Source organism: Vipera berus (assembly GCF_964194415.1).
Source record: "Vipera berus genome assembly, chromosome: Z".
NCBI lineage: Eukaryota > Metazoa > Chordata > Lepidosauria > Squamata > Viperidae > Vipera > Vipera berus.
The window spans coordinates 112,393,798-112,420,177 of NC_138205.1; the positions used below are offsets into that span (position 1 = coordinate 112,393,798).

The 26,380-nt window shown below is 35.5% G+C and overlaps 1 protein-coding gene across 1 annotated transcript in view; it reads right to left on the minus strand.

Annotated features, from left to right (window-relative positions):
* ODAD2 (outer dynein arm docking complex subunit 2) overlaps positions 1-26,380 on the minus strand; it is a gene marked incomplete at both ends in the record, with an annotated part of 156,425 nt that overhangs the window by 99,857 nt on the left and 30,188 nt on the right. The window contains 6 exons of the mRNA XM_081345475.1: positions 5,005-5,119; positions 16,255-16,497; positions 17,485-17,639; positions 21,037-21,147; positions 22,476-22,700; positions 24,490-24,699. Coding sequence (XP_081201601.1) covers positions 5,005-5,119; positions 16,255-16,497; positions 17,485-17,639; positions 21,037-21,147; positions 22,476-22,700; positions 24,490-24,699 — 1,059 coding nt within the window. The remainder of the gene's footprint in view (positions 1-5,004; positions 5,120-16,254; positions 16,498-17,484; positions 17,640-21,036; positions 21,148-22,475; positions 22,701-24,489; positions 24,700-26,380) is intronic.

Genomic DNA, 26,380 nt, shown 5'->3' on the forward strand with positions numbered 1-26,380 from the left:
ATAATGTCTTTTAAAGAAAAAGTAAATTTAGTCTTTGTTCATCAAGAAAATCAGTTCCTCCCTTTCTTTTTTGTACTATCTTAGAGCATTTGACTAGAATTCAGGTTTAGGTTTCAATAGTTCTATAATGTTTGGCACTCAGTGGGCAATGCCTATAGAAAGCAAATTTCATATTCCTATCTAAGATTAGTGATAATTTCCAGGTAATAAGATAAAGAAACCCAGTGATAAATTCCTGTGTTTCCCAATAGATGATGATGATGATGATGATGATGATGATGATGATGATGATGATAATAATAATAATAATAATAATAATAATAATAATAATAATAATAATAATAATAATAATAATAATAAGAAGAAGAAGAAGAAGAAGAAGAAGAAGAAGAAGAAAATTGGAAGGGACCTTGGAGGTCATTTAGTCCAACCCTCTGCTCAGGCAGGAAACCCTATACCATTTCAGGCAAATGGCTGTCCAGTCTCCTCTTAAAAACTTCCAGTGTTGGAGCATTCACCACTTCTGGAGGCAGGTTGTTCCACTGGTTAATTGTTCTGTCAGGAAGTTTCTATCCGTTGCTTCTTGTCCTGCCTTCAGGTGCTTTGGAGAATAGCTTGACTCCTTCTTCTTTGTGGCAGCCCCTGAGATACTGGAACACTGCTATGATGTCACCCCTCACCCTTCTCTTCATTAAACTACACATACCCAATTCCACAAACCGTTCCCTATGTTTTAGCCTCCAGTCCCCTAATCATCTTTGTTGCCCTTCTCTGTACCCTTTCTAGAGTCTCAACATCTTTTTTACATCGTGGTGACCAAAACTGGATGCAGTATTCCAGGTGTGGCCTTACCAAGGCATTGTAAAGTGGTATTAGTACTTCACGTGATCTTGATTCTATCCCTCTGTTAATGCAGCCTAGCACTGTGTTGGCTTTTTTGGCAGCTGCAGCACTCTGCTGGCTCATATTGAAATGATTGTTTACTACGACTCCGAGATCCCTCTCACAGTTACTACTATTGAGCAAGGTACCACCTATACCTGTGCATTTGATTTTTCCTGCCTAAATGTAGAACCTTACTTTTTTCACCATTGAATTTCATTTTGTTAGATAGCGCCCAGTGTTATTCTGCAAAGTAAGTCTCTACCTTAAAAGATACATTTTTCATATTCTAGCTTCCATTCCCAAAGGCGAGGGCAGTGCTGATATATATTGGTATAAAAGTTATGTTCTATCTTCAGAAGTTAATGAGCTTCAGAGGAAACATAATAAGGCTAAATTTGCTGTATTTCCTCAGCAATGTGGATTAGGCAATTACTTACTGCAAGAACTCCCAATTCATCCCATGTTCAGGGATTCCCACTCTCCTCCTGAGCAAAAGAGCCCGTCTGGTCTAGTGGTTAAGGCATCAGGCTAGAGAGCAGAAGACCATGAGTTCAAATCCCACCTTAGCCATGAGAGCTGGTTGATTTTGACCAGTCATTCTCTCTCTCTCAGCCCAACCCACCTCACTGGATTGTTGTGGGGAAAATAGGAGGAGGAAGATCTGTTGGATATGTTTGTCATCTTGGGTTGTTTGTAAAAATAATAACGGTAGGATACAAATAAATAAATAAAATCCCATGGTACCTTTAACTATTTAATCTTTGCATTTCCTCTGATGGGAGGAACACATGTGCCGTGCCCTTGGGTGGAGCATCAGCTAGCCACTGTTTCCCTATATTGGACAGCTGGACCAAGTGCCAGCCAGCTTACGGAGTTGGGAGGAACATGTAGAGTACCACCCAACAGTGTGTAAACAGCACTGATATTTGGGGAAGAAGCCAATAGGCGTCTTCAGCCTAACTCATTAAACATCCCTTGTTGACTCTGGCATGGTATTAGTTATATTTTGGCTCCCTTTTCCTAACCTTGTTCAGTTTCCTTTATGTGTATCTGGCTTATATTAATTTCTCATCTTCTTTTGTGTCATCACACCCTCACATTTCTATTCTTCCATCCAATTGATGTTTCACTGTGTCTTTCCATCTCCTATTTCTTGGAGGTGGTGCATGTTTTATCAAAATTCTGGTAATTATTCTTATATTAAAGAAGCATATCCAATTGCTTCAAGTTTGTGTGTTTTTGTCTTCCTGCTCATTTCCCTTTTTGCCCTTGCCAAATTTGCTATGCCTTATTTGTATTCTAAATAGATTTCCCTGCCACCCTATATGTTCATTTAGTATATGGGTAAACATGAACAGATGAATTAAAACTAAATAAACTATTTCCTGATTTGGAAGCATATTCTGAATTTAGTAATCACAAACTTTTCAAACTACAAGTCAGCAAGTTGGTCAAATATTGTTCTTTTTAGGGAATGATAAACTTCCTTCTTGTTAGAGGAATGAATATGGTATCTGGTATGAATCAAAATTGGATATTTTGATATCCAGTTTTATTTTCTCAGTGATATGGTAGAAACCTAATATAAACTAATAATGTGATCAATGCAAGAGAATGCTTACAGATGTGACACTCTGACAAAGCCATGATCAACAGCTTTATAGACTTAACTTCTATTTAGGACATATTAAAGATATAACCAAAGATTTAATTCACATGCAAATCAATTGCCACCCATATAAAACATGTGCAAATCTAAAATGTAGTTCAGAGGATTCTTAGAACATATGTGAGTAATACTTCGTCTAATCTATTAAGCAGAATAAAGTTTGGATATTATTGCATGTATTATGTGCAATATGTAATGCAATTAAATGTTTAGAGAAAAAAGCTGAGCATCAAAGCACACCCATATATCTCCAATATTATGCAAAAAGCATAGGAAAAAGTATGTACATCTCAAAGTACAATACAACCTACATGATACCAATTCATACTTTGGACATATATATTAGCTCTTTCATTTATTCTTTATATATAATTGATCCTATATTTATACATTTCTCCACAAAGTGCTGATCCATAGAGCGGCTGAGGGTTGAACAAGGCCACACTTGGAATACTGCATCTAGTTTTGGTCACCAAAATGTAAAAAAAGATGTTGAGACTCTAGAAATGGTACAGAGAAGAGCAACAAAGATGATTAGGGAACTGGAGGCTAAAACATATAAGGAATGGTTGCTGGAATTTGGTATGTCTAGTTTAATGAAGAGAAGGACGAGGGGGGACATGATAGCAGTCTTCCAATATCTCAGGGGCTGCCAGAAAGAAGAGGGAGTCAAGCTATTGTCCAAAGCACTTGAAGGCACGACAAGAAGCAACGGGTGGAAACTAACCAAAGAGAGAAGCAACCTAGAACTAAGGAGGAATTTCCTGACATTTAGAACAATTAATCAGTGGAATAACCTGCCTCCAGAAGCTGTGAATGCTCCAACACTGGAAGTTTTTAAGAAGATACTGGAAAGCCATTTGTCTGAAATGGTATAGGGTTTCCTGCCTGAGCAGAGGGTTGGACTAGATGACCTCGAAGGTCCCTTCCAACTTTATTATTGTTGTTGTTATTGAATGGTTGGCAACAACATCTCTGCAGAAGATAAGGTTATCTTCATTCAGTTCTATTATGCTTAATTTTACAGACACACATCTATTTTTCTTTATTCATTAGCTAATTCATATCCTTTACTTCTTTTATATCCAAGACACGATATTCTATGTGCTTTGATCATCACCAGATGGACCTACAAACCCTAATCTCCACCATCCATCATGACTTTGATTAACTGAGGCTTTCATGTAACATTTATTAAAATAGTAAAAAATGTAGACTTAATATCCAGTCTTAGTCACACCTGTCCCACATGTAAATTTCTCCACTAAGGTAAGGACAGTACTGGTCAGTTTCAGCACATGTAGCTTAGAACATCATTAGTACAAAGCCCAGTTTTACTGCAGATATGTTCATGTTATTCCATGCAAGTTAAAATCCCTACCCTTGGAAGTCAATATGCTATTGTCTGCATTTCACCAACTCAGAGGCATACCGAGTGCACTGACACAGGATACAAAGTAATTTAGCAATAAGGTGGGTTAAAAATCTAATGTGAATCTTTAAAGTTTAATTAACTAGCAAAAGAGATTTTTAGCTGTTTCACCTAGTGTAGCTAATGTTTCAATATAATTCTAGAGACCCTATGATTAAAAAAACAGTATCTTGGAGAAAGAGGAGGAATCAAGTTTTTAAAAGGAGAAACCAATATTTCAAAATAAGATAATTAGAGGTATGACCAAAACACAACAACATAGAACTATAATACTGTGATTGTATTCATGTAGCTTAAAATTGCATCTTCCTTTTTGCAGCAGCCATATTGTATTACTAACTCATATTGTGTTTGAAGTCAGTTCTGTGACATTTATTAGATGTCCTATTACCAAGCCAGGTATATCCTGTATCTGTGCATTGATTTTGTTTCCTAAGTTAAAAATGTTTATTTTTCTGGCAAATTATTATATTATTTTAAAGCCATTTTTGTAACTGAATATTATTATATATGTGTTGGTCATTTGGGTTTTTCCCCACGTAGAATTGGAGGTATCAGGGCAATGTTTCGACGAAATCTCATCCGTCATCCTCAGGCTGGTGGCTTCAGCTTCGTTCTTCTGGGAGAAGTGTGTGGTAGTGGCTGGTTTTTTTTATATATATATGATTATTAGCTATCTTTTCCCCTTTTTAACCATCTACATGTTTGATAAGGATTCATTAAGATAATGAACTAAAATATTGGCGATAGGTGCTAGTAGAACACAAAGACTTGACTCTTGTGTTACTCTACTCAATATTTTAATAACTATTTCCAGTTTGATAAGACACAGCTCAACCTTGCTATGTAGCCAATTAATTGTCATACCATTCAGCCAACATTAAATAACTTGCTAATCAGAATATCAATGATACATTGTCAAATACCTTGCTAGGAAATAAACTTTTTTTGGTTGTTTATTGTGTAATTCACAACATTTGGTGATTGTTTAGATTATAATTTCAAAGTATTTATTTACCTTTGCATTTTCAATACAAGGACAGATAGCCCAGGCTGCGCTGGCCTGAACATCTGGGTGAGGATTTTTCAATAATGACCATAATAAGCGAACACCATCCAAGCGATCAATTATCCTATCAGAGAGAAATATGGAAGATATTTAACTGAAAATTAGAAAATATAAAATAGGTGTTTAATTAATTAAATGATATCTTATTTATCCAAGTTCAATTTATTCAATTCAATCATTAATATCATGGATATTCTTTATGAATGGATTTATTATAATATTTTAAAATAGAAATAAACTTAATTTTTTTATAATTGGATGATTGTATATATATCATTTAGAAATATAATTGTACATATTCAGAAAAATATTTACTTTGTATCTGATGGGTGAGATATACAGTTTCATAATATTTTGCCTTAAAAAAATGATTCATCAAGAAAATAAAATAAATGGTACGATATAGAAGAACTCTAGTAAACTTTGCAAACAAGCCATGTGACTTTTTAACAAGCTTTATGCAAAGTCAGACCAAAATTCAAACATACTGGTTTCTTTCATATAGCAATAAATACTTTCCAAAACAAATATTTATGCCCAAAAGCTATGTATTTAACTCTATATTGAGTCTATGCTTAATTTATTTAACTTGCTCTATGACATATTTTAAATATCTATGTGCTCACCTAACATTCAGAATGAAAATGGATCACACTATCACAGTGCATTCTTTGTTGCATATGAATAACGTACAACTTGTTTCCCATGCATTCCCTAAGACAAGACTAACACTGAATACTCTGTTATAATTGCTTAAACATACTGTAATCAAAGTATCTTCATGTCTAGCTGAAAAATGAATTATCATCAGAGCCATCTTTAAACCATCTGTCTTATGTTTATATATCAATCAGTCTAGGGGATCATAACTTCATATTAAAATCCACAGCGTACTTTAAAATAGAGAGGAAGACCAAACAAAACTTAATATCCTTTACAAACTTAGTTTTGTTCAGGAAGATATGCAAAATTCAAAGCAGATGAGGTGAAGATAAAGAAACTCAAGCACACTTTGATTTATAACCTCATGTTTAATTCTAAAGTTTGTCCATGCCTCTAATTGGGAATACATTATTTTGGAAATAAAATAGAGATTTTACCTATGTGGAAATCAAACAAGAACATCTAATTTCTTTTCATTATGTAAAATGAGTTTACAAGAAATGAAAAGCACAAAATCAACCTAGTACATAATCATACAATTATTATGATCCAGCTAGAATGCTTTAGGAAACACAATTTTGTCTAATGTAACTGCAGCATTACTTAAATCAATGCAACCTGGTTATATAACTTTGCTTCCAACATCCAGGTAATTTGGAAAAGACTAATATTAATTTGTTGGAGATGACTAATGTCAATTTCAGACATTACATAATGCAGACAAATTTATACTGCCAGCATAGATAATGCAAAAAAAAGAGTTTTGCTTGGAATGTAGGAAATAAAATTTTAGACTAACAAATAAAAAGTTGATAAAAAAAGAATGAAAAGCTATTTAAAAACATGTGATAGAAGGATAAAAAGGAACATTAAAATCTATATAATGAATTCTATTTTCTAGTCCAATATTTCAGATAGTTTGATTATATTTTTCAAACATTTGTATATTTTGTAACATTTTACAATCAATACACACGCACATTCAATAGCATTTAGTTTCAATCTCTGTTTAATTATCTCTCAAACCATCCTACTTCTAAAACCCAGATCTTAGTTATAGCAGTTTAGAATGAGGCAGCCAAGCCTAACAATAATCTGATCAAGAACTGTCAACAAGGCTATGCACGACATTGGTTTACAGACTTATATGCCTTCTAATCAAAGATTTGCACAATATCAATTGCACCATACTTCTCCTTATCAAGGTAAAGATTTACTTTCTTGATTTTGACCATTTAACCCATCTAGTTACAGATTTGAAATATTCTGTTGCTATTGCTACAGCATTACATTACTCTAAATTTGTTTTCCTTGTTTCCACTATTTTTTATCCACATTTTCTACTTTCATTATCTGTACAAGTACATTTGCAGTCAGCTTTGAACTACAACACCAGCAATTCTGAATAGGATTCGCATCTCACATGGCATCTGCCGGGACTCACTGTATAAATGGGGCATTGTATCCACCCCTCAGTGTAACTTTGGGGTCTCACGTCAAACTGTAGATCACATTGTGACCTACTATATGCTAAGGGCATGTATTGGACTAGTGTATGATTTTTTTCATGTAAACAATGCTGCATTTCAATGGTTAGCCGGCCTAGACATTGGTATTAGAAAATAGATCCTTTTAGCATTTATATTTAATGTGTTCTACCAATCTAGGTGAAATGCTAATACATTACTAGTCCATATATGATATACCATACGCTAAATAAATAAAAAAAATATAGTCAGGCCGAGTAAGATATTCAGAATCACTTCTGATGAGCCTATTTTTCTGCTTTCTACCAATCCCTTATTGTTTTAATCATAACACTCTCTTTAAAGTATCATTTACTCTCCATCCATTTATCAAGACATGAGTATCCTGGAGGTCTAATTCTTAAGAGTTTCAGTTCACAAGGGCAATGGTAAGAGCCAAAAGACTGAAAGAATAGAACCACAAGCTTGCAATAGAAAGACATTTTACAAATAATGGTTTATGCTGGGCTTGCTATTGAAACCAGCAATAGAATCCAGATGGTTTAGAGTAGAAGCTCAAGCCCTGAATTGTCCAAATGGCCTGTTAGTGATAAACCAGTGCTGGAAATAATATCTTCACCTTGATGCTCTTATGACCAGTTGCCAGAAACATTGACTCATTTTCTAGCCTGATTATTTGGATGCAGACCCAATCTTTGCACTCTGGAGTATGGAACAGTTTTGCTACCTCAGCTGACTCTTGAACTGCTAACTGACCTTGTCTTTGCTAAACTCCTTGGCTCATTGTTGTTTAACTAGGAGGAAAATGTGATGGCTTGCCAAGCACAGTGGTTCCTCTAAGACAAAACGACAAATTTGCTTGCTTGATTTTAGAATTAACTATGTCTTATATAAGCATCAAGTGACAAGTAAACTTTTGGTCTATGCTGAAAGCCATAGCAAAATCAAAACATTTTAATAGAAGTCCTATTTTTCCCTGCTGACCCAGCTATAGAATTTTAATCACGAAAAGCACAAACTATAAAAAAGAAATGGACAAAAATATTCTTAGATTACAAAAAAGAAGTCATTTTAAGGAATTGAAAGCTTATTCATTTTCATTTATTTATGTCATAGAACAAATTTTTAAAGAATATTTTCTAGGAACCAGAAAAAAAGGAAAGGAAAGGAAAAGAAAAGAAAGGAAAAAAATATTTAGATGGAATCTTGAAGTCTGGATTGCAATATTGAACAGAGTCAAGAATGCCCTCTAAAAGTTAGCAGGTGATAGTGGCTTGTAACCCTGCCAGCTTCCTTGCTGATTTTCTAGGGAAGCTCACAGGAAAGATTGCAAATGATGATAACATGATCAGGAGGTGCGTAGCAACCAGTCCTAAGTGCAAACAGGTTGCCAAGTGCCCAGGTTGCAATCATGTGACTGCAGGAACTCTGCAATGGTCATAACTTTAGGCGAGGATCATAAGTCCCTTTGTTGAGCATCACTATAATTTTGAACTGTCACCAAATCAATTAAGGGAGAACTACCAGTAGTTTGACTGTAAAGGATCTATCTTTCTGCTGGTTTCATTTGATCTAATTGTATAACCTGAATTCATAGCTATGTTTGCTTTTCCTAAAGAACTAGAATGATTCCTTAATCATATGTACATGTTTGAGCTCCTAGAACATTATTCACCAAAATTAATTTGAGTTCCCTTTGTGCTACCCCCATTAAGACTAGGTTTGATTACTTTCCATTACTTTTCTATCATCCCCACCTGGATGAAGTTGTTTCCAGCTCCAGAAAAGCCATCAATAGTATAATCATCATTCTTCAAGAGAGATTCACTATAACCTCAGAATTATAACTCTCCTGTGTTTTCCCATCCTTACTTTGCAAATAAGAAAAACCATTAAACAAGAACAGAAAACATAAAAAACAAACTTTTTGAACAGTAGATATGGAGGCCAGTCATTCTACAAAACACTAATGGTTTCCTAAAATACTGTATATGTAAAACAATCTTAGGTCACAATGATTACTTTTGCAATTGATACTGGAATATGTCTGCTAGACCCTGATTGTTAGTTATGCAATTGCTTTCTAAACTAATACATGAGCTCATTTTAAAAAAATGGATTGCAGGGTTATATTTGTTTTACTGCCAAAGCAACAGTTCTAAGTGAATCTACAGCAAGCCAGTTTTGTGCTTTAATAATGTGATATTGAATATTTCCAGGGTAAACAAGCCTCAGACTTTCTCAAAGACACATGCACACACTCAACATCTGTTTCTTATAGCTATCATCCTTTTTGTTACACCAGTATATGCCAGGACTCTAAAGAAGTCTAACTGCATCTCCTGCCAATTGAGACCACATACACAAATGTAAACACTGTTATACTGAATATATATATTGCACTCCCTGGTAAGATTACAGGTTTCAAGTCTTACAAAGCACAATCTCATCTTTTGGAAAACCACAGTTCAACTCTTGTAAACTTAAACAAAAAGTTGCAAACTGCTTTGATAAATGGTATTGTAAATCTGAGAGTCAATCTACATCTGGTTGGTTTAGCAAATCTTAAATTTTAGTTCATAAGACTTATTGAAAGAGTGGTTTGAAGTTAAATAAAATACAACATAAAATCTTTAAAAAATTTATAATGTGATTGTGCGGGATAGATAAACAAAGACAAACACTCTCAAACAAATACATTGGGGGAATTTTTCTAAGGACATGTTTTACATAGTCTAGACCAGCCTCTAGTCTAGACTATGGTGACCTGATACTCACCAAATGCTTTGTACAAAATCTCCCAGATTTTTCAGTCAACTTGGCTAATAGACTTTTTAGGAATGCTAGGAGAGGTCTGTGTAAAAAACTACTTAAAGGAAAGCTGGGTGAGTTGCATAATACTCTTTTATAAAACAACAAGAGCATTTTGTTAAACTAGTAACAACATGCCTGTGCTCTATTATCAGCTTGAGGTATCTGTGTAACAAAAAATCTTGTCACCAGATTCAAGCCTGTATTTCACATACAGGGCATTCAGATAAAGTTGTTACTCTGCTGAAATATTTCAGTTAACAAGATTGTGTAAACTATTGGAGGAAAATGTCATCATACGCCTCTTTAAACCCAAAGCATTGAGCTGTCACATCCTACCAATGACTCATTGTGGCCGCTTCCAACTCTCTTTGCATTTTTTGAGCATATACATGTATACGCATGTACAACAAATAATTCCAACTACTGATGTGAGACATTTAGTATTTTGAGCAACAGGCCTTGGGGACACAGGTTGTCCTCAACTTACAATGGTTTGTTTAGAGACCATCCAAAGTTATAACAGCACTGAAAAATGTGAGTTATGATCATTTTATAGTTATGACCTTTGCAGCCTCCCCAAGTTCATGTGATCAAAATTCAGATGCTTGGCAACTGGTTCATATGTATGATCTTTGCTGTGTCCCAGGGTCATGTGATCACCTTTTGCAATCCTCTGACAAGCAAAGTCACTAGGAAGCCAGATTCACTTAACAACCTGGTTACTAACTTATCAACTACAGTGATTCACTTAACAATTGTGGCAAGAAAAGTCATAAAATGGGGCAAAACTCACTTAACAAATGTCTCAACAACAGAAATTTTGGGCTCAATTGTGGTTGTAAGTTGAGGACTACCTGTATTTTGTGAAGTGTCCTTTCTAACTGTTTAATATGGTTCCATCACTTAAATCCTGCTTAAATTAATACCAGAAAGTTAATAAATCCAGAAAAATGTGACAAGCAGTGGCTTGGCTCACATCTTGTACTAAGACAGACATGTCAAACACAAGGCCCTGGGGCCGGATCCGGCCCGCAAAGTGGTTTCATGTGGCCCGCGAAGCCACCCTGGAAACAGTGAGGGAACGGCCCCCACTGCCTTGGCCCTGGCCCAGAGACCCTCCTTCCGCCAGAGACCCTCAGATCTGTCCCACTCCTGCCCAGGCCGCCATAGGCACCCTTGATGCGAACGATGTAGAGCTGGCCACGCCCACCCAGTAGGCCATACGCACTCTAGCCACGCCTACCCAGTAGGCCACGCCCACCCTGGCCATACCCACCCGGCCCCCTGAGGGCAAGCGCAATGCTGATGCGGCCCTCAATGAAATTTGAGTTTGACACCCCTGTACTAAGAAATAATGTGCATTAGTTCATTTTACTTCGTGCAATGTTTGAACCCTGTCTATGGATTGTTTATTGCATACCATGTTATGTGAATTATTATTGATTCGTTGCAGTCAGCCAGATGTTCAGACTGGATTTGGCATTTTTGTCTACCTATCAAGTCCTTTCCAAGGACCTGGGATAGGGAGATCTGGATGTTTGCTGGTGTTAGAGGTATCATCACAGGATGTAAGCTGTTCCTGGTAAAGCTGCCTTTTGCAACTGATTGATGGCAAATTTGTCAATGCGAATAGGTTTAAGTGGTGCTCCAGTTGCTTTGGGATTGTACCCAAGGCGCATATTACTATTGGTTCTACCTTTCTTTGTCTTCAATTCTGTTTATCTACAGGTAATACCACATCCAATAACCATACTTTTTTATCTTTCTTATCAACAATTGTTAAGTCTGGATGTTATGTGGCAGATGCTGTCTGTTTGAATTCTAAAGTCCCATAGCAATTTAGCTTCTTCACTTTCTATGACTTTTCTATTTTATGGTCCCACCAGTTCTTGCTTGCAGGCAAATGGCATTTCTTACAGATCTTTCAATGCGTTGTTGCTACTTTGTCATGCTGTTGCTTGTAGTCAGTCTGTGCAGCTAATCAGGTGATTCACTGGAGCAACCATAGCCAGTTTATGCCAAAATATTTCAATTTTGATTTTCAGATGTTAATACTTTGTGATCTTCAACTCTATTTTCTAGTCCAGAGGTCCCCAACGTTTTGGGCATCAGGGACTGGTTACGTGGAGAGGTTTTTCCGTGGACTGGAGGAGGCATGGTTTTGTGTGCTGCCTGCATCCTGCGGATGGGGCTTTCCTTGTTTGTGTGGACCGGTTGCTGGCATGCTGCGGCCTGGTACTGGTCCACAGACCAGGGGTTGGGGACTCCTGTGCTAGCCTACTATCTTCCAGTATTGCCACATTAAATACCCACATTTCTTTTTCTTTTCAGCTACAATTAAATCCAGTATTATGAGTCAAGACTTTATCAGTTTGTATTAGAAAATCCCACAATATTTTAACTTGCTCATTTCCAAATACTTTTTCAACTCTATGTTTACACCAATTTTTCATTACTGGAACATAATATTTATAGATGTCTCAGTAAATTTTGGTGACTGTGTTATATTGTTGTTATTTAATCAGATTCTGTGATCCTCTTGCATGACCTGAGCAAATAATCCAATGTTTCTTCTTCTTTCTTTGCAGAATCTGTACTTTGAATTGTTTGATTATTTTTTTCAATTCTGGCCTTGATTGCATGAGTTTGAATAATTTGAACAGCCAAAATCAAGTCTTTGGTTTCTTTTTTTTAATGTTCCAATTGTAAGCTATTACCAATTTTTATCTTTATCCTCTTTCCCTTTATTCTTTTTTAGAAATTGATCAAATAATACTTTTCCTTGCCAGCATTCTATTTGACGTTTTATTACTTTATTTTTATATTCATATTTTGTGAATATTTTGGACATTCAGTAAATTCCAATTTTTAACTTGCATCAATGTTTGTTCTAGGCTGTTTTTATGTAAAAGCCAATGCATGTGTTTCTTCTTGACAGATTGTTTAACTTGAAGTAAATCTCTGGCCTCCATTTCTGTAGGGCAGATATATCAATTAATATAACTCCTTTTAAAACCCTTAATTTGGGATAGAATTGGAGAGACTGGATGAAGCTGAGGTTTACTGGCCAGATGACCTTCTTGATGCCATGTGGAGTTAGCAGCAGATATCCTTTTTTCTTTGCCATCCTAGAAAGGAACATTTGCCCCTACCTAGAATTGAACTTTCAACCTTTCAAATGGGAGTCTTCACCACTAGGCCCGAGGTCTCCAACCTTTCTGGCTTGAGGACCAGAGGGAAGGAGAGCAGCTTCAAAATTGGTGTGGATGCATGCACGTGTGCACATGGAGCCACACACACTGGCACGGCACTAGGAGCTCCATTCGTGCATGCAGCATGCACTGGCACCGCGTGCATGTGTGAGCAGCCATGCACTCCCCCCGGCGGCTATCACCAGTTCACGCATGCACAAATGGGCCACACAAACCGCCCGGGCTAGCAGCGCATGTGCAAATGGGCTGCGGACACCCGCCCCATGCTAGTATTCCTGTTCGCACCCACACCCAGGTGCAAATGGGGTTGCAGGCGCTAGCATGGGGGCTAAATGCACACCCACACGTGCGCACAGTGGCCAGCCGTTTCCGCAGCCTTCTGGCAAAGAGCCCACGGCCTAGGACTGGGCCATGGACTGTAGGTTGGGGACCCCTGCACTGGGACAACACACTGTTCATATCAATCAATATAACTATAGGGATGTAATGCATAGACAATAATCATTAGCTTTCTTGTTTTGTGGTTCACTGTCCAATTCAGTTTGTCCTCATGTAATGATTCCAGGTATTGATTACTGTGACGGTGTTTCCACCATTCATTTTTTTCTTTAGCACTTTTCTCACTCTTTGGAAATAATCTTTACTAATCACATTTTTAATTTATCCATGCTTGGTGTTATCCAACTGTAAAATGCCCAGATACTTGAGGACTTCATCTAATGGCTCCTGATGATTTGGCCATTCAGCATTTCAATTCCATTATTGTTCATGATTTTACCCTGATTTATTGTTGTTGTAGTACATTTGCCTATGCCAAATAATTGTTATTATTATTATAGCATTATTTTTCAAAACAGAGTTTTTTTCAGATAAATTAGAGCATTTTAAAATTACATTTAAAAAACTAGTAAAAAGTTTACCATATGTTAACACAACATACCTAGACACAGACTGTTTATAAAAAAACATCCTTTTGTCAGTACAGCAATAAAACATAAATAATATATTAGCAGCATGAAATAAAATATACCGGTATTAGCCTTCAACCAGAAGAATAGAATAGCTAGACACATCCTTTGGAAAGCCATTTCAAACTGAAGGAATAACACCAAGAATGCCTACACCTTGATAACCATTTGCTACATCTCAGCATGAGAGAGAATCTGGAATAGGACCTCTGAGAACATGCTAAACAAAGCTAACTCAATCACTCTTGATGACACAAACTATACTTAGAAGGATGTCAAATTGTTCTCCTTTGTATGTTCTTTGCCGTACCTTTTATTCAAAGTTCCAGCTATGATGGCGATAGCATTCAGCAATGTTCTTGCATTGAAGAATCAAATTGGAAGAAGAAAATAAACTAAGGAGTGATGCATACCTTAACTCAAGATTCATTTGATTCCACTCAAACGATCAACAGTTTCTTTCCTTTTGCTTAAATAAAGTGATATCTTTCAGATCACAGTTCACCACCATGCTTTGATATCCATTTTATTTACTAGTAAAATTCTTATGCCTATAACCTTTAACTGGGCAAACAGTACATCATGGGGCAAAACCTTTTTGACCATGGTACCTCAAATGGGCTTATAGAATGCATCCAAAATCTGGAACCCATGACCCACAAAGAATTGCAATTTTGCAAAATTTATAAAACATTTCATGACATAAAACTTATAAACATTTTATGATGTAATTCAAAATATCATTAAAAGTCCTGTAGACAACTCCTGAAGTATGACTCTCCTATACAGTTAAACATGAGCTATTTTCAAGGTAGATACATCTCTGAATATCTTTCAGAATCTTTAAGAACTTTTTCAGTGAAGGCACTGCCATTGTTTAAGATATTGAGGAACTGGGTAAGAAAATACTTCTGAAATGATGACCAAGCAGGTCATGGGTTGTCTATTCTAGTATAAAACTGGAGACAAAAGCAATAGCCTCCAAGCAGTGTGTTATTGTTAATGCTCTACAATATCTTATTTGGATTCCATTGCCAATTTATGACTCTACCAGTGTTAATACAAAAATTACATGTGAACTAACCATCTTTTATGAGATATGATATAATAATGATTAATTCTATGCATACCTTTCTACCATTGAACTTGCTTCATTCATCTATGCCATATTTACATTTCTGCCCTATCTTGCCACTGGGTGACAGCCAAAGCATGAAAACAAATGGTGCTTTCAAGGAAATTAAATCACTGCACTAAGAGAAGCAAGTGAGGCAAAATAAAATAATGGGAGGAAACAAGGGCTATATTCATTTGATCTTGGTTGTACAGAAGCAAAGAACTATTCTACATGCCCTTGTCAAGACTTTTTCCACATAAAGCAAAATATTACTTGAAGCTTTTAATGAAACATTTATCCCAAAAGGAAATGCTTAAATTTCAGATCTAAGTTTTAAATTATAAAAGTCAAAAACCAATAACTTTGTTTACACATAAGAGTGCAATGTGGGAAGAAGAAAAAAAGAAAATATGGTTTGATATTTTTTAGTTTCCATGCACAGCTATTAAATGTTTAAATACTTCAGGATAACTCTTATAATGTCAACTATGCAAAAGATTTTTAAAAGCTTAGGTGGGCAGAAGGAGAAACATTTTGTGCTAAAGCACTTAGAAAGAAATATATCATTTGTTTTTTGGGTGTTAGGATTCATTTAATGCTCCCATTTAAATAAAAATCAGGATTTAAAATTCCATTGATCACATTCTGCTAATATAGCCAAAGAAGAAGGATAATTTCATATTCAGGCCATCACAAAATCATCAATGAATGAAGAAAAAAGAGTCTCAAAAATATTGTGAAGCTTGATTTATAGTTTAATTTTAATATTTTAGTTATTGAAATATTTCAAATATTATTTAGTTGAAATCTTTTATTTCAAATGTACTAAATATTTGCTAAATGTAATTCTTATTTATGATGTCTCTTTCATAGCACTAATTTCAAATATGACAAATATGGCAATGTACATATAATATATGCTAAAGAGAAAAACTTACGCCATATTTTCTGGTTCAGTTGCACAAGACCCCACAGCTTTAGTCACATTCACAAGTAGAGCTTGATTGGTTCCGGTGAGTAAGGCAACAAGAGATGGGATTCCACCACATCTACGGATAATGGTCCGATTGGCTTGTTCCTGACAACATTCACCAAGGGCACCTACCACATTTATAAGAACCTCTTCTGGCTGATCTGTTAGCAAGCCAACCAAAGCTTCTATGGCTTTGTATTCCCGGAACCTAAAAATCAAAGTTTCATGACTAAATATACATATATTTGTCAACAGACTTACTCCAACTATAATTAAATTCAAAGTATTTGGAATTCATTATTCTGTCTCATAGTTTGGGTGGTTTAAAGGCAGATGAGCTATTATCACTCTATATTACAATAGGAATGATGTATTTAAATAAATAAATTTAGTAGAAGTTTTGTACTTTCTGTATTTTCCAGAATTTTATAGTTCTGAGTCATGACTGTGTCTTTTAACTAGGAATCATAAAATTCAAGATTCATAAACATTTGAATTGAAACTGGCAATACATATATGCACAAACCCATTTCACCCAAATCTTGACATTACTACTATAATTACTTCTAATATGCCTTATTTTACAAGGGTTTGCTGCTTGCTTTAACATCACAAATTTTAATTCTCTAACTTCCAGGCATATCTGTTCCTATCTATTATGATGCCAAATTGACAAAATGTCCATCATGTCCCATGACACCAGTTCCACCCTTTCATATTTGTATTGCTACACTGCACATAAATGCATAAAAGGCCAACCTGTCATTGCTTGCAGATACCAATAGCTCTTGAGTATCCTTTCCTCAATTCAGTGAACTGTAAAATGGATTAGACTATGTTTCCCACTATCCTTACCCAACAGGGCAAAAACTAATTTTTACTCCAATCTATCTAGGTGATATTAAAATAGAGAATACAGTCGATGATAACTACTGGTATTCTAGAAAAATAAATGCTGGCTTAAACTTATATTATTAGATTGCCAACTTCTCTAATAAATATTTCAGCAAGTTTTAGACAGAACCCCATCTAAAGTGCACACACAACACCTAAATATTCCTGATGTTACTCATACATAACTATTAAGTCCTAATTATTTTAAAATCCTAACGGTTTGTAAATTCTTATGACTGGTTATAAGCAGGAGGTGCTAACTATAATACATATATTTCAAGGCAGCAAATATTGCAAGTACTTTGTCACATTTTCTTTGCTGATTGCACATTTCCAGATTGCTCCAGTCACTGCTGCCAGAAGTTCTTTATTTCCAGAATTAGTAACTAAAGTAGCAAGAGGTTTCAGGCCTCCATGTTGCCTAACAAGGTCACGAGTCTCTTGATCTTCAGCACACTATGTAAAAACAAACGAACAAAAGAAAATATAAATATAGAGACATTGAAAACACATTTTACATCCAGATCAAATCCTACCATGTTCTGTTTAGAGATAGCACTATGATTTAAATGGACTAAATTTAAAATCCTAGAAGCAATATTTAGATTCCTAAATTAAATTAGAAAGATGCAAACAAATAGTATAGGCTTAAATCTTATTAAAATAAATAGATCTCAAGCCCATTTCTTCATCACTCCAGTGAGGTCTCAAAATGAACATTGGCAAATACAGTTTCAATCAAGAAATATGGATGGCCTAATTTTATTGGCCTTCAGAAAAACAATGGTTTTTCCTCCAGATACTGGAGCCAGGATGCTAATGAGGCTGGCATGGTATGGTTGATCTATGGATGTAAGTTTCATTGGGGCCTCAGCATTATCTTTTTTGCTTTAATGGTTTAAAATTCTCTTTAGGGTGTACAAGCAATTGCAGATGACCTGGTATTTATATTGGAGGATCCATTAGAGACAAGTCCTAAATTATTAGCAAAGACTGAAGAATTTGGAGAAATAGTAGGACTGAAAATCAATAGAGAAAAGACTGAAGTTATAGTTAAAAACCTCACAGATTAAAAAAAACAATTATCAGAAAAAACAGACCTTCAAGTAGCTAAGAAAGTTAAATACTTGGGGATATATCTAACAGCAGGGTGTGCAACAATAAAAGAAGATAGTTATGTAAAATTATTAAAACAAATAAAACTAGACTTGGAAAAATGGAAAAATCTACAAATATCAATCTTGGGAAGAATAGCGTCTGTGAAAATGAACATTTTACCAAAACTACTCTATTTCAAACAATACCAATAAAAATTGACAAAAATTTTTTAAATGAATTAAATACATCTATATTGACATTTATCTGGCAAGGGAAAAAGCTAGATCAGAGTGGAAATGTTATAAAAAGCAAAAGAAAATGGAGGTTTTGGGCTACCAGACTGGGTCTTGTACTATCAAACAGCCGCACTAACATGGTTAAAAGAATGGATAAATCTTAGAAATAAAAGACTATTATACATAGAAGGACATGACCTACAACTTGGATGGCATGCTTTCCTATGGTATGGGAAGAACAAAATTCACAAACATTTTCAAAACCACTATGAAAGAAATGCACTGCTTTTGACATGGGAAAAGGTAAAATCAAGAACTTATAAGAAAATACCAGGATGGATTTCAACAATGGAAGCATTCACACCCAAACTTAATTAATTATGAGAAACTTGTGACTTATAAAGGTATTTTGAATACTGATGGGAAACTACAAACCAAACAAGAATTGGAAGAATAGGGCATTGAGCTATCATGGTAGCCACACCTGCAAATGCAAATGAGATATGAGAAAGATGCAGAAATATATGGTTTTTACAAAGACCAGACAGCGTTAAACCAGGTATTATTGTCATCAGATGACAGATTGATTAAGAAACTGTACAGCTTTCTGTTAAATTTAAAAATGGAAGATGAACAAGTTAAAGAAACAATGATAATTTGGGCAAAACAATGTAGAGTTGGAAAAATGGCAAAACTTATGGGAAACTACAAAATAACAAGGTCAGCTACTTATAAAGAAAATTTATATAAAATGTTCTATAGATGGTATCTACCACCTTCAAGACTAGCAAAAATGTTTAAATATATGTCTAGTAATTATTGGAAATGCAGACAAAAATCCAGGCACATATTATCATCTTTGATGGACATGCCTTAAAGCAAAGAACTATTGGTCAAAAATACATACAGTAGGTGGCTAGAAAAAGACGATAGGAGCACATGTAGACTATAAACCAGAATTATTTCTTTAGGTATAATCTCAGAAAATTATAATAAAAAACATGTATACTTAATATTACATATATTAACAGCAGCGAGAAAAATAAAGAAATACCATCTGAAGAAGATATAATTAAGAAAATTTTGGATTGTGCAGAAATGGATAGGCTCACATTGAAAATGAAGGGGAAACAAGATTCAGAATACTTTCAAACATGGGAAAATTTTTATAAATGGTTAGAAAAATGGAATAAAGGGTAAGAATGGAAATTGTACTACTATTAATATCAAACATATAAACCCAGACAATGTGTTGCTTACTAATACTAAAGATTGTTACTGTAAAAAATTAATAAAATATACATTGAAAAAAAATTCTCTAATTTTTGTTCAATACCCAAAATTTTCGTATAGGTAGATGGGCAGCCATATTTTTTCCTAAATAAATAAGCAAACAAGCATATGAAGGGAGATAAGTAGGGAAAAAAACATGGCAAGCTATTTACAAAACAATGCTAACTAGAGCAATATTATGCTAACTACAGAATGACAAAGCAATAGATAATTCACCATCCTCTTTAAATTATTAATTTGTGGGAGTGGGTTTGGAGTTAATACTATCCAAGTTAAAGGGCTAGTTTTTCTTTGGATCTAAAGCTTTTATTATCATTTTCCTTTGAATTTCATGGTGTCAGATTTGGACACATCAGAGCTGATAGATAAACAAAGTTATTCAAGACTGCATTTTCCATTGCAGATTCAGAGTCCTGTATGCAACTTCATGGGAGGATCCTGACGAATTAAGCACTCTTAGAACACGGTCCAAAGAATAGTAAGACTGTAGCCCAACAGGAACTTTTTAAATATAAGGCTTTGTTTATTCTAGAGGATTTGTAACTACTGTACAGTAAATAGCAACAGCATTTAGACTTATATACTACCCTATAGCCAGTGGTGGGATTAAAATATGTGAACAACCAGTTCTCTGTGTGGATGCCGCTTCTGGAAGTTCATTCTGGGCCTGGGCAACAAAAAAATTAGCTACTGGTTCTGCCGAAGTGGTGCGGACTGGCTGAATCTCACCACTGCCTATAGCACTTTACAGCACCCTCTGTGTGGTTTGCAATAAAAGCATTATTTGCATATTGCCCACAACAATCTGGGCCCTCATTTTACTGACCTCAGAAGAATAGAAGGCTGAGTCAACCTTAAGCCCTGTCAGATTGAATTTCAGGCAATGAGCAGAGTTTACCTGCAATATTGCACTTTAATCACTGTGCCACCAGTGCAAGATAACTGACAACATCTTAAAAATCAATAAATTGACAAATTTTGCATGTTGCAAATTCAATTACTTACTATTTCTTTATTTCTCCTTCACACTCCAGCCCATTTGTATGTATTTTCTCATAAGCATAGATTATTTAGGCTCTTGTTAAGTTATTTCAGTTTTTGTGATAAAGAGCAGGTGAAGAGATTCCACCATTTCTTTCCTAAATAGGTATCCAGTTTGTCCCATTATTTTTAAAAGAGAAATAGTACACAGAGAACATTTTTTGTCTCAGAAGATTAATGTTTACCTTAAAGATTGCACTGGCACAATGCATTTGCAATTCTTCCTTGTCACTGTTCAGATTTTTCACAAGATTTTCAATCATTTTCTCTTGTTTGATTGCTAGTCTGTAGCTGGGCTACAAATACAAATAAACACTCATTAGAAAGGGGTTTAAAAAACATTTAGAAAATAAATTGCCAATGTGGACAAAGTTAAATGCTTTTTTGTCTTTGCTGTCCCCCTCACAATGAAAATTAGTAGAAGACCATAAAACTAGCAAATATTCCTTTATACTGCAAAGCCTCTTTTTCTTGTGAGTTAAGGCTGACAATTCCTGCCAAAACCAATTAGGAAATTTATATGTCCATCTGTCTCCCTACTGTATAACTGTACAATAAGAATGTGTAATACAAGTAATCCTTGACTTAAGATCACAATTGGGCCCACAATTTCTTTTGTAAAGTGAGACATTTGTGAAGTGAATTTTGCCCCATTTTACAACCTTTCTTCCATTAGTTGTTAAGTGAATTACTGCAGTTGATAAGTTAGTAACCTGGTTAAATGAAACTAGCTTCCACATTGACTTTACTTGTCAGAAGGTTGCAAAAGGTGATCACATGACCCTGGGACACAGCAAAGGTCATAAATATGAACCAGTTCCGAAGCATCTGAATTTTGATCACATGTTTATGGGATGCTGCAATGGTCCTGTGAAAAATGGTCATAAGTCACTTTTTTCACTGTTGTTGTAACTTTGAACAGTCACTAAATGAACTGTTGTAAATCAAGGACTAGCCGTACACATTGGTCAGAAACCTCTCTTCAAAAAAAGGCAATACTGGGCCAAAAAAAGCCTGATACAATTAATAGGTTACATAACAAGGCAATTCAATTTCAAAATTAACTGATCTCCCACTAGCACCCATATTGGTATACAAATATTTTGTTATTGCTCAGACAGAAAAGGATTGATTACAAAATCTGGAGATAATATCCTAAGGATAGTGAGGGTTTTTCCCCCCTCCCTAGCATTTTTCCACAAGTGCAGGGTCTTTTTTTTTAATCAACTAAGTGTGGATCTGTTGGTTGTCACAGGAATTGACTGATCAGCTTGTCACCTGATCTGTGACACACACGCACACACCCAAACACACGCACATACCCAAATACAAATTTCAGTTATTTCTATTTGTAATTATTCGGAAATGACCTCATATTTCTTTCAAGTAAATACCATAACTTCTATTAATTTAAAGAAGAATTAAATATAATGGAATATAATTACAGGAAATCACTGAAACTACCTTATGTTGTAGTCAATTATATATATCACTTGTGATTGATTAGTATATAGATGAATGGATAGATAGAATATCATTGCAATTTAATGTCACTAACTACTTTTGCTTTCTATTTGACCTGTGGAGGATCGATATCTGAATTTTCAGAAGCAACACTGCTTACCTCAGAGGCACACTCTTGCAAAGTTCCTACCACAGGTATTAACATATTTGAATGAGGAGACTTCAGTAACTGAGCCAGCAGAGGGATGCCTCCAGCTTTACGGATTGCTTCTTTATTCCTAGAACTTTTGCTGCAGCTCCACAGTGCCAAAGCACCACAACGTGCTACTTCAATTTCCTTTCCCTGAAGCTGATTGAGGCTTGCAGAACAGTCTAACAGCCCAACCTAGTAAGAAACAAAAATCCAGTACAATTGACCAGGTACACCATGATGGGCACTAATCAAATATGCATCCTGGCACTAAAAGATAGCATAAAGATGCCTATAACATTTGTTCTAGAAATGAAAGAAGGACCCAGATTGTTGGGGGCAATTAAGGTGACTTTGTAATAATGCCACTTGGGGTGTGTGTGTGTGAAAGCCCTAATAAGCAGGCATATACATAGAATGAAGGCTACTGCTAAGCTTGTAAGCCGCCCTGAGTCTTTGGAGAAGGGCGGGATATAAATGGAATTAAAATAAAAAATAAAAAAAATATCTTACTCCAGTTCTAGCTCTTGTTGCCTATAAGCTTTTGATTATAAAAAAAAGTCTGCAATCTTCCGGTGGAGCAGGGGGAGGAGAGTTCCCATGTGAGATTTTGGGAAAGGCAAAGAAGCACTATGGATGGGTCAAAGGATTAAGATTAGAAATTTAAAGTTTTTCTTGGGATGCGGGCTCTTTTTTAAAAATTATCTTTGGTCTATTTTAGAGGTTATGTTTGTATTCCACTTCAAAATGGCAAGTAATGCTCTGGTGATTTTCAGCAGTTGTGGTAAAACAGAGCTCTTCAATACCACAAAAAGGCGGTTTACCCCTGGATTCTCTCACTACTCACACTATTATAAACAATAAAAATGGGCAAGTTTGGGAACATTTCCATTTATATAACCATGAAAACCCTCCTGCTTCTCCCAGTTAAGTGAGAAGTATATTTAGTGAGCTTTTAATCAGTTATTCCAAACTGCTGGAAGGAATGACTGCTAATGCATTTCCCATTTGGTTTAGAATGCAAGCAAAACTATTTATTTCAGGAGGTATTTGTAATCTGAAATGCCATTCTGATCTTATCAGTTTAAATAGAATATTTATAATTTCAGAGAGATGCTACTGGCACTGTTCATTTTAAAGATAATTGTTGTTTTGACTGGGGATTGTTCATTTTCTTTTTTAAAAAGGCTACACGTAGCAATAGCAGTAACATTTAGACTTACTGTATATACCGCTTCACAATGCTTTACAGTCCTGTCTAAGTGATTTACAGAGTCTACCTACTGCCTTCAACAATCTGAGTCCTCATTTTACCTACCTCGGAAGGATGGAAAGCTGAGTCAACCGTGAGCCGGTCAGAATCAAACTGCTGGCAATCAACAGAATTAGCCTGCAATATTGCATTCTAACCACTGTGCCACCATGGCTCTGCTAATGTCTGCTATAGGGTAGGGTAGGATAAGGTAGAATTAGAATAGAAATAGAAAAAATAGAAATAGAAAAAAATAGAAATAGAAACAGGAATAGAATAGAACAGAACAGAATAATTATTTATTGGCCAAGTGTGACTGGACACACTAAGAATTTGTCTCTGGTACATAAGATCTCAATGTAGATACAAACAACAAAGTAATATAATCATAAGATACCAATAATAGAAGGTAATAGAGGAGAAGGATAAAAGTAATACAGCCCTACCAAATGGGTAAATATCTTTAGACATAAGACAGTGCTGTGGAATTAGATGTTGAGGAGAGTAAAGGCACTAGAGAAAAAAAATGTCCCTGTGTTTAGTTGTTTTGGCATGCAATGCCCCATAGTGGCATTAAAAAAAAAAGCAGAGTAACCTTTCTGTCACATGAAAAAAGGAAATTATTTGACTATATTGATATACATTTAGTTCCCCATTACTGTTAGAGGAAAAAAGACATGATTAGAGTGAAATTCTGATAACAAAACTTATATGAGTATATAAGCAACTTACCAGCCTCTTGATTCCACCATGCTGACGGACTGTTCTTCGGGCTCGTTTGAACCTAGCTACATTAGCTATTGTTTCAGCAGCCAAACACTTCAAATCTTGATCTAGAGAATCAAGTATATTAACCATGATCTGCAATCCTCCAAGATCAGCAATTGTACGTCTTATCTGAGCATTTTGACTAATTTCCTTCAGGATTTTTAATGAACCAATCTAATGGAACAAAAATGCATTGTTATGGATTGCTTTCTTCTATACTGGAAATTTTTTAAAAAAGTTTTCTATGTAAGTACTCTTCTACTTACAACCATAATTGAGTCCAAAACTTAAGTGAGACATTTGTTAAGTGAGTTTTTCCTCATTTTATTACCTTTCTTGTCACAGTTGTTAAGTGAATCACTGCAGTTGATTGCTAAGTGAATCGGGCTTCCCCATTAACTTTGCTTGTCAAAAGGTTGCAAAAGATGATCACATGACCTTGGGACACAGCAACAGTCATAAATATGAACCAGTGCCAAGTATTTGAATTTTGATCACATGATCATGGGGACACCACAAAGTTCCTAATTGTGAAAAATGGTCATGAGTCACTTTTTCAATGCCATGGTAACCTAGAAAGATCACTAAATGAAATGTAAGTCGAGGACTACCTGTACTGTGCAGATTTTCATGCCACAGGAGATGCTACATGCCTTTCTTTCTTCCATACAGGTTGATTACAGAATGAAAAAACAGAAGGCAAAGGGTCTTCCTCTATTACTTTCCACCCATCCAGGACTCAGACAATGGCAGCACTGTCAATTCATATTCTGCTTCTACAGCATCTGTTCTGAGTCATTATCAAGTGGTGTTGTTCTAACTGGGGATTGTGCTATTCATTGTATTCAGGATGATTGTTTTCTTCTCTGGTTTTGTTGTTTTCCCCTTTAGAATTTCACTAGTCAGCAGAGAAACCATTCATCCATCGAATGGATCACTTCAGCAGGAAAGCTGAGGTTCTGACTGGGGACTTTGCCTCTCATGTGTGGCTTATCCTTGTCTACTCCTCCTACCTCTTTAGATCATCTCCCAAGTTTAAAATAATAGCAAATAAAATAAAATACAGAAAGTTGCCAGCGCAGAAATAGTAACAGAAAAGAGAACACAGGGACTGTTGGAACTGTAAAATTGGCTAGAAGAACTGAAATTGACTAATTGAACTAACCACACAAATCAGAGGAGAGTGGAACAATGATTGTAAGAGACAAATGAAAACAAAATAACAAATAAGCCCCAGAGTATCCCCTTTTCTGAAAATGAAATACTGACAGTCTGATCTTCTTTGCTCTACCTTCTGGAAAGCTGGAGAAAAGTTGGTGCCAAAGTGAAGGATAAGGAAAAAGTGACAAGCACGAAAAGAACATAATACTAGTGAAAAGGGCAAAACCAAATAAGGTTTTGTGGCAGGGGCAAATAAGCTGTGGCAGGGGCTGTTTAATTAGCAGATTATTGGGAGTGGCCCCATTGCACAAGCACTCCTATAATCTTCTCAGCTGACCTTTCCTCCAAGATAATAGGTAACAAAGCATTACAGATTTTATATACCTTGAAGCTAAGGTGGGATGGTAATGATTTAAAGTGTAATATATTATTTTAAAACTTAAGTACTCCTGAGTATGATTGTTTCAGTCATGGAATGAGAAGAAGGTATTATCATGCTGTCAAATAGAAAATTGCTATTATCAACCATGACTGTGATGTGGATGACTGCAAGTGGTGACAAAGCTGAAGAAGCAAATTCTTTTGCTTCCTAGGCATGATGGCAAAAGTCTCTAAAGAGAATTAATGTGAGGATGCAAAAAGGAAATAACCGAAGAAATCTTGATTTCCATTGTTCCTGTACATGGAAGCCAGA